General features: G+C 42.2%; 2 protein-coding genes across 2 annotated transcripts; both read right to left on the reverse strand.

Annotated features, from left to right (window-relative positions):
• Window positions 1-3,290: 3,290 nt before the first annotated feature.
• LOC142216761 (olfactory receptor 10AG1-like) lies at window positions 3,291-4,256 on the reverse strand. The gene has a single exon (XM_075284794.1). The coding sequence runs from the start codon at window positions 4,254-4,256 to the stop codon at window positions 3,291-3,293; it is 966 nt and encodes a 321-aa protein (XP_075140895.1).
• A 7,233-nt stretch (window positions 4,257-11,489) lies between these two features.
• LOC142216763 (olfactory receptor 10AG1-like) lies at window positions 11,490-12,848 on the reverse strand. Its single transcript, XM_075284796.1, has 3 exons — window positions 12,843-12,848; window positions 12,585-12,663; window positions 11,490-12,463 (listed from the first exon to the last, which is right to left on the reverse strand). Exons 1-3 carry the CDS (start codon window positions 12,846-12,848, stop codon window positions 11,490-11,492), a joined length of 1,059 nt encoding a protein of 352 aa, XP_075140897.1.
• Between the last annotated feature and the right edge of the window lie 1,343 nt (window positions 12,849-14,191).

Consider the following 14,191-nt stretch of genomic DNA (forward strand, 5'->3'; position numbering starts at 1 on the left):
ACATCGTTTCAGTGATTGCTCCATTAACACAGGTGTGGGTGTTGATGAGGACAGGGCTGGAGATCAATCTGTCATGATTAAGTAAGAATGACACCACTGGACACTTTAAAAGGAGGCTGGTGCTTGGCATCATTGTTTCTCTTCTGTTAACCATGGTTATCTCTAAAGATACATGTGCAGTCATCATTGCACTGCACAAAAATGGCCTAACAGGGAAGAGTATCGATTGCACCTCAGTCAACAATCTATCGCATCATCAAGAACTTCAAGGAGAAAGGTTCCATTCTTGGCAAAAAGGCTCCAGGGCACCCAAGAAAGACCAGCAAGCGCCAGGACCATCTCTTAAAAGTGTTTCAGCTGTGGGATCGGACTACCAGCAGTGCAGAGCTTGCTCAGGAATGGCAGCAGTCAGGTGTGAGTGCATCTGCACGCACTGTGAGGCGGAGACTCTTGGAGCAAGGCCTGGTCTCAAGGAGGGCAGCGAAGAAGCCACTTCTCTCCAGAAAAAACATCAGGGACAGACTGATATTCTGCAAAAGGTACAGGGAGTGGACTGCTGAGGACTGGGGTAAAGTCATTTTCTCTGATGAATCCCCTTTTCGATTGTTTGGGACATCTGGAAAACAGCTTATTCGGAGAAGACGAGGTGAGCGCTACCACCAGTCTTGTCTCATGCCAACTGTAAAGCATCCTGAAACCATTCATGTGTGGGGTTGCTTCTCAGCCAAGGGAATCGGCTCTCTCACAGTCTTGCCTAAAAACACAGCCATGAATAAAGAATGGTACCAGAATGTCCTCCAAGATCAACTTCTCCCAACCGTCCAAGAGCAGTTTGGCAATCAACAATGCCTTTTCCAGCCTGATGGATAACTAAATGGCTCAAAGAACAAAACATAGAGATTTTGGGTCCATGGCCTGGAAACTCCCCAGATCTTAATCCCATTGAGAACTTGTGGTCAATCATCAAGAGACGGGTGGACAAACAAAAACCTACAAATTCTGACAAAATGCAAGCATTGATTGTGCAAGAATGGACTGCCAGGATGACAGTCAGGATTTGGTCCAGAAGATGATTGAGAGCATGCCAGGGAGAATTGCAGAGGTCCTGAAGAAGGGTCAACACTGCAAATATTGACTTGCTGCATTAACTCATTCTAACTGTCAATATAAGCTTTTGTTACTCATAATATGATTGCAATTATATTTCTGTATGTGATAAAAACATCTGACAAACACACATAAAAAACAGAGGGCAGCAGATCATGTGAAAATAGAACATTTGTGTCATTCTCAAAACTTTTGGCCATGTCTGTAGACCGGTCTCTCATATGTCCACCTATCCGTTTTATGTCTTCCTCTTGATAGGCGTCTCGCACATCAGTAGTAACGCTGGATGTCTCTGTGCACTGATAGAAAACATACAATGCTGTCATGTCCTCTCTGGGTATAGGTGCACACACAATGTCATCAATTGGGTCCAATGTAGGCAACTTAGGAGGGGGTGAATAGATAAGATGTGATATCAACTATTGTGACTGATGGATTCTATGTCTTATCTACAACAATAGGAATAGGAATCATTTGCAGCAGTCAGGGCACCTCAGGACAGCTGTAAAAGCTATCTGATAGCTAGTGAGTGTGTTTTTATCTAAAGTGTGTTTTTGATTCAAATGTGATTTACGATTACGTGACAAGTATGTGTGATGAGTATGTGCATTGCTGAGCGCCTCTCTATACTGTAAATTTTATGTTCCTTCCATGCCTATTTTCACAACTTTTTCATACTTTTGAGTGTATCGAGGGATCCATGAAAACAGGTAAAAATAGGACATGACTTATTTTTTTAACGTCTGTGAAAACAGGCTGTCAAAAAAAATTGGTCATGTGAATAACCCCTATATAGTGAATTTAAAGGGGTTGTCCCATCACAAGGATCCTATCTATACTGCTTGTTAATGTGGATGTAAGGCTTTTCCTAAATGCACTGCTTCAGTAAAACTGCTTTGTTTGTCCACTATCTTACTTTATTCAATTCATTGTTGACACAGCCCTTGACTTATCTGCTCAAAAGTCAAGTGATGTAGCTGCCTGCTCTTAGGGGGGAGGGAGGAGGGGCTAAGTGCAGGGAGCGAGCCTGTGTATCTAGCTATTCCTGTGTCTACATCACATGTGACCTAGCTTCCTGCTCTCAGATAGATTAGGGGAGAGGAGCTGCTTTCATTTCTGAACTCGTCTTCTGTTCTCCCATTTATCAGGTTAGCTAAATAATTTGTGTTCATTATCGCAGAGACAGGCAGTCTCTGTACGTAACAGACCTAAAACTGATTTTATTACAAGTTTAGTCTTGGTCCTGTAGCATGTAAATTGGTTTCTCATTCCTTACCCTGTGTAGTCTAATATCCATTTAATCGATTTCTAGTAATGATAATAATCTTCTATGGAAAAGACAATGTCTATACTCATGTACTCATCGTCCAATATTGTGTATATAGTGTTGTTTGAGGACCTTTGATGACATCACAGGCCCTTCAGCCACCCCATAGGATCATGCTATGTGGTGGGCAGAGCTACACGGTAATTTGGAGGCAGAGCTAAACGGCAGGTTGCATATGAAACCCCGCCCACCAAATGACGCAAAAAAACAGGAAGAAAGAAGATTTTACAGCAGTGAAGACTGGTGAGTATGCGACGTGGGAATACCCCTTTAACGCAGCCGTCTAATAGCCGTTAAAAAAAGTCCATTGTACAGCTGATTTTCACTTAGACAAGTGCAATGCATATTCATCTGTACCTGGTCTCTTAGTTCACCTCTTTACATGGGATGGAGGGTGTGAGTCTGGGATACATAAATGTCCATCTGATCATCTTTTGAAGCTTGTACAAGCCTGTCACACTCTGTCTCTGACTCTTGATCACATTTTCCATCCTACTGGGCAATTCAAAGAGCTGAAGCAAAGTCATACTTAGCACATATAAGAACATACATAGAATGATAAACTACCCCTGCCAAATATATACATTGATGGGGTATTCATCATACTCAATACCTCTACCTCTAGTAGTAATTGAATAACTGACCATACAAGAGGTGGCATGTAGAAATGGTTTACTCAATAGGACTGCTCCTTTACACAACATATATAATGGCATTGTGCAACTGCTTAAAATAAAAGAAGGACCAAGAAGTATGGTGACTAACAGGAGAAGCACCAGGACGGGTAGTGGTGATCAGCAATGTACAGATGGCATAGTCATTTTTTTTTTTTAATCTAAGAGGACAGACAAGGTCTTTAATGCTTTACGAGGACCTTACAACTTAAATAGGTAGGAGCCTTCAAGACTTGTCTCCCCAGAGCTGCCTTCATGTCCTTGTTTCTCAGACTGTAAATCAGGGGGTTCATCGTAGGAATGATTATGCAATAGAACAGAGCTATTATCCGGTCATTTTCACCAAGACCATTTCTGTCTAAACGCAGATACATAAACATGGCCATGCCATAGGTAAGAATGACAGAGACCAGGTGAGCACCACAAGTAGTCAAAGCTTTTTGTCGCCCCTCCACAGAATTCATGAGGAATATTGAGTATATGATGTTTACATAGGAGCAAAGTATGACGACAAGGGGGATGGCTGCTCCGCAAATACAAGCAATGAACACAGACAACTTGTTTCTGAAGGTATTAGCACAAGCCAAGGTCAGAAGAGGTGGGATGTCACAGAAAAAGTGAGGAATGATGTTAGAACGACAATAAGGCAAGGTGAAGATGAAGGTAGTTTGCCCTAAAGACACCAATGATCCAATGACACAGGAACCAAGAGTTAACTGGTAACACAGCTTTGTACTCATGATAGACATGTATCTCAGTGGGCAGCAGATGGCCAAGTAACGGTCAAAAGCCATAACCATAAGGAAGAAACATTCAGACACAGCAAGAGAAAAGAAGACAAACATCTGAACTATGCAACCCACAAAGGACATTGTCTTCTCGATGGACAGAAAATGTTCTAGGACCTTTGGGACAACTACATTGGTTGCGCAAAACTCAAATAAAGAGAGATTCCTAAGGAAGAAATACATAGGAGTATCAAGGAGGGGGTCCAGAGTGACAGCCAGGATGATGAGTCCGTTGCCTATGATTGACAGTATGTAGGCCATCACAAAGAAGGTGAATAGCCAAGCTTGAGACAATGAAGAGAAGTCTGAGAAACCAAGAAGAATGAACTCTGTGAAATTTGTGTGACTTATTAGTCCCATCAAATCAGCTCCGGAGGATCCTACTGGAAGAAAATATTATTCAACGCCAAGAATGCTTGAAGGATCCAGGAATATGCGATATGGTCCCTAACAAGACTTAAATACATGGCCACATGGTGGGATCGAGTTCAGAATAGATTTACCAGTTCCAACACAGCACAGACGACCAGAGACAACTTCCTAAATTAAGTCCAGGCCAAAGTCCAGGCCAGTAAATCCAGCTAATATATTAACAGATTTTTTTCATCTAGACCTAAATAAGCCAGATTAAACCCTAAATAAGACAAATTGTGAGATTGTCAGTTCAGGAATGATGACAATGATACATTGGGACTGATTTGTTATGCTTCTGGCGTGAAGTCTGGTTGCAGGTAGAGATGAGCGAGTAGTATTCGATCGAGTAGGTATTCGATCGAATATTACGGTATTCAAAATACTCGTACTCGATCAAGTACCACTCGCTATTCGAATGGAAAAGTTTGATGCAGAACCAGCATTGATTGGCCGAATGCTATACAGTCGGCCAATCAATGCTGGTTCTTCTCCTACCTTTAGAAGTCTTCTCCGTGCAGCTTCCCCGCGGCGTCTTCCGGCTCTGAATTCACTCTGCCAGGCATCGGGCCTGGGCAGAGCATGCGCAGTCGGCTCTACCCAGAAGATGCCGCAGGGACGCTGCACGGAGAAGACTTCTCGGAGGATCCAGCCCGACCCTCACTCGTGGACTTGGCAAGTATAATTTGATCGAATGTTGCCTACCCCTAAAACAAGCATTTTACCCCCATAGAGTATAATAGGATTCGATATTCGATTTGAGTAGTCGAATATTGAGCGGCTACTCGAAACGAATATCGAATCTCGAACATTTTACTGTTCGCTCATCTCTATTTGCAGGTTTTTTGGCACACACCATTTTAGACAAATGCATTATTGCTTGATTGCATTATTGAAAGAACTACATATCTATCTTTGGCTATGTGACGAGAAGTGACATCAAAGTTGCTTAGCCTTAATTTCCAGCAATTACCACCAAATTTATGCTGTTTTAGCGAAGTTTGATTCTTATTCTGATCTGCCAAACTTATATACTGTAATGCTCTAACCATAATAATACTTAAATTGATACTTTTCAGAGTCAAAGAATTAGTGAAAAAAGATGGTAACAACAGAGAAGAGTCCCCCGGCACACACAGTAACGCGGCACGTTACTCCGTGTGAATGCACCCTAAATGTATTCTAGGGAAAGGAGGGATTTAGAACTTTCATTTACTTTATTTTTTATTATATATTTTTTAAAGCTTCTCTTTTTTTCCACTATTCTATGGGAGATTTTATACATTACTATTGTGGTTGGTCATAGACCCCCCCCCCCCCAAAAAAAAAAAAAAAAAAATTAAATTTTTTTTTTTGGCTTGACTCGAGTATAAGCCGAGGGGGGCTTTTTCAGCACACAAATTGTGCTGAAAAATTCGGCTTATACTCGAGTATATATGGTACTTTTGCCTAGAAATATTTGCAGCTTGTGTAGTGTTTGGTGTAGCTGTTGTCTTTACGTACATATAATAAGTATATGGATATAAATGCAGTTCATTATCAGTGCCCAGTCACTCATAGCGATCACCTTATAACGTAATATCTTGGTTCTGGCTATGGAAATCTTTAGCAGCGCACACATTGACTCCCGGCTGACAAGAGCAGCACATGTGCTAAGGAAAAGCTCCATTTGTAAATTCACAAGACTCCACTGGGGACTATTTCTTGCAATTCAACAGTAAACAAGAACATTATTTTAATTGCCAAATGTAAAGATCATTCCCTTCAGATTATTACTATCTGGTGCACGTTATAACCATTGGGATTAATAATAATCAGAAAATCATTGTAATACAATATAACAACCGAAGTCAAAATTCAAAACCCCAAACAATAACCCAAACTCAAGATAAAAATCGAAAACCCTGGCTCCAACCCAAACCAAAATCCAAACCTATATCTCCTTCACAGAGCTGAGCCGAACTGCAACCAAGAACAATAACCATAAACTAGTCTCAAAACTCCAACACATCACCCCAACCCCAATGTTATCTGAAATACAATACTCAAAGCCAGTACCACACCTCATGGCTGCAACGTGTAATCCTACAGTGTGTCCAGCCATGATCAAACACAAAACCTCAACTCACAATTACAACCTAGAACCCTAACCCCAGCTCATAACCAAAAGGAGGATGCAAGATGGAGGAATAATATGGCAGAGCAAAGCTTATTGTATGTATTGGAGTAACCATCAGGACCAGGGGCTTTATGTGGTTTCGAACATGAGATGGCAGTGGTAATTTCTTCCATCGTAAATGGTGTGGAAAGGTTTTGTAATTGAGGAACCTTAGGAAATGACTTTAAACCCAAGACATTATTAATATAGGTAGTTGAGGGTTATTTTTGATATTATATAAGGCTTCATAATAAGAGATTAACCTAGGGTCGGTTATTTTATTCCCCTGGGAATCCACTAAAAACTCTGTACGAGATTGGGCATGATCTTGTTTGAGCCTCCTAGATAGACATAAGTTTATCTTATTATTGTGAAGGTAAGATTGTAGCTGGAAGTGCTTGAGTGTTCTAATGTACTGGTCAGCTTAGGGCCCCTTCACACGGCGTAAGCGCGCCATTCATTTAGACCCGTACACGTGAGCGCTTCAAAACACATCCCATTCACTAAAATGGGAGCGCACGTAAAACCGGCTTTACGCGCGTTCCCATTGAAGTGAATGGGATGTGTTTTGAAGCTCGCGCATGTACGGGTCTAAATGAACGGCGCGCTTACGCCATGTGAAGGGCCCTAAGAGTGATTGCAGGCTTCCTCTAAGGGGAGTATTTGTTTCAGTCATCTAGAGTATCTCTTTCATACTTATGCTATGAGCAGAAATTTATGAGCACACCTTGCATAAAAGCCTTATGTGAATTCCATAAAATATGTGGATTAGAGAAAAATTCCCTAAGCTGCTTTGTAATAGTGTCTTGGTAATCAGGATAGTGGAGCATGGAGTCATTTATTCGCCACTGAGATGGGGCAGGGGATCTAAACTTCTCCCTGAATAGAGACAGGGGCCTTGTCCGACCATGTGACATTTCCTATAGAAGTGGATTCAGTTTGATCGAACCATGGGGGCAGAGGACATATAATCCCGCTCAGTTCCATGTTGGCATCGCCATGCATCATATATGATCTCTGCAAAGATGAAATCAGATGGTTTTCTGTTTCCAACCGTAGAGTCTATCATGGTGTTCATGACAAAATTATAGTCTCCCCTTATAATGAGTGGGCCTTTAGTAGTGGCCTTAATCTCTGGGAGGAGGGGGGAAAGAAAGTTACATTGTTTTTTGGGAAGTATACATTATACAGTGGCTTGCAAATGTATTACTAGTACCCCTTGAACTTTTTCACGCTTTATCATTTTACAATAAATGTATTTTATTGAGATCTTAAGTGATAACCAACACGAAGTAGCAGATAATTGTCAAGTGGAAGGGAAATGATACATGGTTTTCAAAATTTTAATTAAATAAAAAAACTGAAAAGTGTGACGTGCAAAAGTGTTCAGCCCTTTGTACTCTTATACCCCTAAATAAAATCCAGTGCAATAAATTGCCTTCAGAAGTCACTTAATGAGTTAATAGAGTCTGGCTGTGTGTGATTTAGTCTCAGTATAAATACATCTGTTCTGTGAAGGCCTCAGTGATGTGTTAGAGAACACTAGTGAACATAAAGCATCATGAAGATCAAGGAACTCAGCAGAAAGGTCAGGGCTAAAGTTGTGAAGAAGTTTAAAGCAGATAGGTTCTAAAAACATGTTCTAAAAACAGCTTTGAGCATCCCAAGGAGCACTGTTCAATCCATCATCCTAAAATGTAAAAGGTATTCTACAAATACAAGTCTATTAAGACATGGCCGCCCACCTGAACTGTCAGATCAAGCATGGAGAGCACTGGTCAGAGATATAGCTAAGAGGCCCATGGTCACTCTGGAGGAGGTATCACAATACTTATACAGATCACATAATATGCAGATGCTTGTAGAGAATGGACTCAGTGTTATCTGTGTGTTTACATAAAGAGATAACAGACTTGGCTTTATCAGCAAACTGCAATTAGCTGAACCAATTGTCCAAATAAGTCGTGCACTCCACAAATCTGACCTTTATGGAAGAGTGGCAAGAAGAAAACCATTGTTGAAAGAAAGACATAAGAAGTGCCGTTTGAAGTTTGCCAAGAGCCATATTGGGGACGCTGTGTGTGGCAGATGCTCTGAACACACCACACACTTTTCTTCAGCAGGGACAGGGAAGCTGCTCAGAGTTGATGGCAAGATGGATGAAGTTAAATACAGGGAAATGCTGGAAGAAAACCTGTTGGAGGCTGCAAAAGACTTTCCAGCAAGATTTATTGTCTAGCAAGACAATGACCATAAACCTACAGCCAGAGCTACAGTGGAATGGTTTAGATCAAAGAATATTCATGTGTTAGAACGGCCCAGACAAAGTCCAGAACTAAATCCCATTGAGCATCTGGGGCAAGACATGAAAATTGCTGCTCAGAGACGTCTCCAGTCAATCTGGCTGAGCTTGAGCTATTTGACAAAGAAGAATGGGAAAAAAATATCAGTCTCTAGATGTGCAAATCTGGTAGAGACAGACCCCAAAAGACTGGCAGCTATAATTGCAGCAAAAGGTGGCTCTGCATAGTATTGATATAGGGGGCTGAAGACTTTTACATATTAAACTCTTCAGATTTTTGTATGAATACAATTTTGATAACCATGTATCATTTTCCTTCCATTTCACAATTATCAGCCACTTTGTGTTAGTTATCACTTAAAATCTCAATAAAATACATTTCAGCTTGTGGTTGTAAGGTGGCAAAATGTGAAAAAGTTCAAGAGGTATGAATACATTTGGAAGCCACTGTATATAGTAAGTAATACATTGTTCATTTCACAAATTATCCCAACATATCTACCTTGGGGTACTAAAAAGGTAAACTGCAAGGTTAAGGACACCGTATTTCTAATTGCTAAAAGCAGTCCTTTACTCTTCGCTGTGCGGGAGACCATGAAAATCTGTGAAAATTGTCTATGTGAGATTTTAGGAGCTTTATCAGCATGGAAATGCATCTCTTATACGAACAAGATCTCACAGCCCAATGTCTTTGCCTTGTTCCATTGGAGATTATGTTTATGTATTTGTCACAGGTTCTTTGCTCACTGGCGAGGCAGATGATGTGTCTCCAGTGCCTCTCTTATTGCCATCAAGGCCCCTGGGGTCCAAAGAACTCTGTCAGTTTTCTCAGGACCACTGATTTGGTCCTTCTCTTGGTCATGGTGGCAGGTGAAGTAACCAGTCCTATAGTATACATTCGACAGGAGTTATGAATAAGGACAATACATGACTTTCATATAAGGGCCCCTTCACACGGCATAAGCACTCGGCTCATTCTGAGCCGTACACGCGAGCACTTCTAAACACTTCCCATTCACTTCAATGGGAGCGCGCGTAAAGCCAACTTTAAAAGCGGTCCCATTGAAGTGAATGGGAAGTGTTTAGAAGCGCTCGCGTGTACGGCTCGGAATGAGTCGAGCGCTTACGCCGTGTGAAGGGGCCCTCAATGTTTTGAGTGCCACGCACAGTCAAGAAAGGCAGCAAGGCCAGGATTTAAGTCTACCCCAATAGTTCCAGTGGCATTCAGGATCTCATCCATCTCCTCTGGATCCTGCTCTCTGAACTGCTTCCTGCTATTATATTCACCAGGACAAGCCGTCTCTTCCACCCTCATTTCATGGAGTTAGGGTGAAATGCTGCCATTTGGTTTTGCAATTAATGAGCCTGAGTAAGAGGAGCCAGACAGCGGAGGAGCTTCTTCACTGTATCCTGCAAAAAGTATCCCACCTGATCGCTCCTTGCCAACTCCAACTGGGCAGTGTTACCAGAAGTAATGCCTCCAATTTTGTTGCTGGACTGAAGTTAGGGAGGAGTAACACATTGTCCCTATATGGCACATTTTTAAAATCTGGTGGATCACTGCTTTATTAACCTATATAGTGGCTTAAAAGAGGCGATCCTCCTGGGAAGAAAAATATCTGTGCATTTCAACCAATCTTATGTTGCAAGAACACCCTGCTTGATTTGACTTATCTGCAACATTTCAACTGAGTGGAACCCGAACTTAAACATACTGGAATATCTGCGTGAGAAGCAGAAGGCGATGAATGGTTACTGCATGCAGCAGACCACAGGGACAATGTGTTATTTTGAGATACGTCATTAGAGGATCATAATGGAAGTGTGTGTCACAATACTAGTGATACGGAAGCAGGAATTGAGTAGTCAGGTAAGGTTGGGGAGGCTGGAGACAGCATATGGATAGCCCACAGGGGGCCTGAGGAAGTAGTCCAGCAGCAGATACTTAAGGCAAGGTGGAAGTCTCTAGTATCTCAGGAGTTTGTAGTAAAGCTACAGTCAGCTTTCAGCCAGCAGAGAGAAGTTCCAAAGAACTAGAGAAGATCTCCAGCAAGGAGATCTCCTAGGTGTCCAGCTTGTATTCAGATACCTGTACACAATACCAATACAAAGTAGGAAGTGTCCGTTTCTTCCGGCTCCCAGAAAAAAGAAGGAAGATGTTCATTCTTCAGGCCAAGTCGTCTCGCGATTCGGCCTGAAGAAACTCCCTCCTCCCGACTAGGCCCATTCATTGGGCCTAATCTGGAGCGGAGCGCGTGGCTGGATGCCGATGCAGTGCAAGCCAATTTAAGGTGTGGTCCATTGTGAACTTGTTGAATCCAAAATAAATCGGAATCCGAACCCCCCAAACCTGAAACAAAACAAATCTTGGAAGGTTTTTCCACCCCTATTGGCCAGGGCTATGCTCCTGATTGCAATACTAACATGTATCTGACTGGTAACTGAGTACTATCAGCCTAACAGGTTCTCCAGCTAACTCCTTCTCCCAGATTAGGAAGGAGAAAGACTGTCTCCTCCACCTTAATAGAACTACCTAGGTTGTACAACATTCTCAGTTTCAGCCAAAAGGTTTGTTCCATTTTCAGTTAGAACAGTCCATACACATTAATAACATGTAAGCATGTTTCAAACTGCAAATAAGTTTACTCTTTAACCTAGTGTTTCCCTGGGATGCTACACTACCACATGATGGCCATGTTGTAGATACCACTCCTTTGTAGCTTTAACAACTCTGTGAAAAAACACCTGAAATTTTCCGAATAAGTCTCCATATTGCTTTCTTCATGTCCTTGTTTCGCAGACTGTAAATGAAGGGGTTAATAGTCGGTATGATAAGGCAATAGAAAAGAGCAATCATCCGGTCATTGTTCCTGGAAGTTTCAGAGCCTAAACGTAGGTACATAAACATAGCTGTGCCATAGTAGAGGAGGACGGACATCAGGTGAGAGCCACATGTGGACAGTGCTTTATGTTGTCCCTCTGTGGAGCGTATGTGGAGGATGGAGCTCAGGATGTTTATGTAGGAGCAGAGGATGAGCAGTAGAGGGAGGGTAGCTCCACAAAAACATGCAGTGAAAACGGATATCTTGTTCATAAAAGTATTTGTGCAGGCCAAGGACAACAGTGGTGGGATGTCACAGAAAAAGTGAGCAATCAAGTTAGAACGGCAATAAGTCAAGGTGAAGATGAAGGTGGTTTGCCCTAAAGACACCAATGATCCGATGGTCCAGGAGCCACAAATAAACTGGTGACATAGCTTTGTACTTATGATAGACATGTACCTTAATGGGTAACAAATGGCCAAGTAACGGTCAAAAGCCATGACCATAAGCAAGAGACATTCTGACACAGCTAGAGAAAAGAACACAAACATCTGAGCTATACAACCCACAAAGGACATTGTCTTCTCAACAAACAAGAAGAGCTCTAGAACCTTTGGGATGACTACATTGGTTGTGCAAAGCTCAATTAATGAAAGATTTCTAAGGAAGAAATACATAGGAGTATCAAGGAGGGGGTCCAGAGTCACAGCCAGAATGATGAGACTATTGCCTATTAGTGACAGAATGTAGGCCGTCACAAAGAAGGTAAATAACCAAGCTTGAGACAAGGGAGAGAAGTCCGAGAAACCAAGAAGAATGAACTCAGTGAAATTTGTGTGAATTGTTATTCCCATCAAATCAGCTACAAAGGATCCTACTGGAAGAAAATATTATTCAAAGCCAAGAATGCATGAAGGGTCCAGGAATATGCGGCCTGGTCCCTAACAAGACTTACATGTATGGCCACAGATTGACTTGGTGATCTGAACAATTACCGTTACTCTGGGTAGAGATGACCAGTAAGCCTAAGAAGACACAGGAAGCTACAGCAAAGATCTGTATCTGACCCATTGTCTATATGAGAAACACATAGACATAGAAATGACATAGAAATGTGTCATAGTGTGACATAGAATCTATAATTTGTATGCTCTCCCCGTATTGTAAGTCTTCTCCCCGAGCTTTATATATTCTGTGTTATCAGGTCTTTTTTTGGATTTCCTACCAAGAATTTCAAGGACATTCTGATGTACCGGCATCCTCGGAAACCACTTAAATACAAAAGGACAGTATTATACTGTGAACCCAAAGCTGTACTCCACCTATAATGACTTATCTAGAAAAACTTGCTAATTGAAGACAAGTTTTCAAAAAAGTATACTTAAAATTTAACGAATAAATATATCCTATAAAATATGTGAAATTTGTATCCCAGGATCAATCTCACTAATAAAGATAAATAAGAATGTATAGTTGTAACATCTCTGCCTGTTCGGGTCACTGCGCCACCCTCTGCTCGCATGCGGCGGTGCAGGAGGCGGGTGCAGTTTGGTTCTTGGCTTAAAGTTTTTGGTCGCACTGTGTGAACACGGCTCTAGTTCTGTGATTGTATTTGCACCACACCCGTCTTCTGCCCTTTTTGCCTCTGTCCATTAAGTGGTTATTTTTGTGTTGCCTGTGATTGACAGCCTGCCTTCCTGTCAACTCCAGGGGCGGGTTCTTCCTCCCTATTTAGCCTTGGCTCTCATTCACACCAGTGCTTGCTATTGCCTTGTGCATACTTGCTCCTTACTGTCACTATTTCTGCTTGCATTCTAATCCTTGACCTTTGGCTTTCCTCACTGACTATTCTTTGGACTCCGATTTGGCACTGCATCGCTCGACTGTTTACTGACCCTTGACTAACTGACCTCCCTTTGTTGTTGTCCGTCTTGTCTGCGTTTTGCGTCTCACATATCCAGGAAGGGAACGTCTTCGTGGTTGCCGCCTATTACGTAGCATAAGGACTGGCAATAGGAAGGGGCAGTTGGGGGCTTCAGCTTAGGGCTCACTGTCTCTTGTGTCCCGTCCCAGGGGTCAACAGCTACCGGGGAATTGCTGTCCTCACAATTCCCTAACAATAGTAGTGTAAGTAGTGTGGCGAAGGTAGCTCGGTAGCAGCAGTGGTGCAAATTTCAATACTGATACTAGTGGTTAAGACTCCTGAGCCCCAATGCAACTGCACCGTTTTCACTCCCTCTAGTTACACCCCTGAATGTGCCCCCATGAGTTTAGAAGACATACTTGAGGGATATAGGAGACTGCAATTTTAATGTAGCACAGTCTGGTTCTTCTCTTCGTTGGATCTAGTTATGCAGAGATTTTAGGACTATGTAGATCCACCCCAGTGATACTACTAGTTCTAGAGTAACAGTAATGATATTACAGAGACTCCCTTTGAGAACGTGATGAAAATTTAGCAGTCAGAGGTCATACAGTATGACGCTGGGTTCACACTAGCGTCCGGACTCCGTTTTCAGGTTTCCGTCTTCTGTATGCAGAAGACGGAAACCTGTCAGACCGGGTCCGGCCGTGAGTGCCGGTGAGTGTTTTATGCTCTCCG

This window comes from Leptodactylus fuscus, chromosome 8 (assembly GCF_031893055.1).
Source record: "Leptodactylus fuscus isolate aLepFus1 chromosome 8, aLepFus1.hap2, whole genome shotgun sequence".
NCBI lineage: Eukaryota > Metazoa > Chordata > Amphibia > Anura > Leptodactylidae > Leptodactylus > Leptodactylus fuscus.

Bases quoted from the DNA above. Each gene is read 5' to 3' on its own strand.
- LOC142216763 (XM_075284796.1), bottom strand. The intron at 12,464-12,584 runs GTAATTGTTCAG...TTCTTCCAGTAG, and splicing joins CATCTCTACCCAGAGTAACG to GATCCTTTGTAGCTGATTTG.
- LOC142216761 (XM_075284794.1), bottom strand. From the start codon at position 4,256: ATGGGACTAATAAGTCACACAAATTTCACAGAGTTCATTCTTCTTGGT.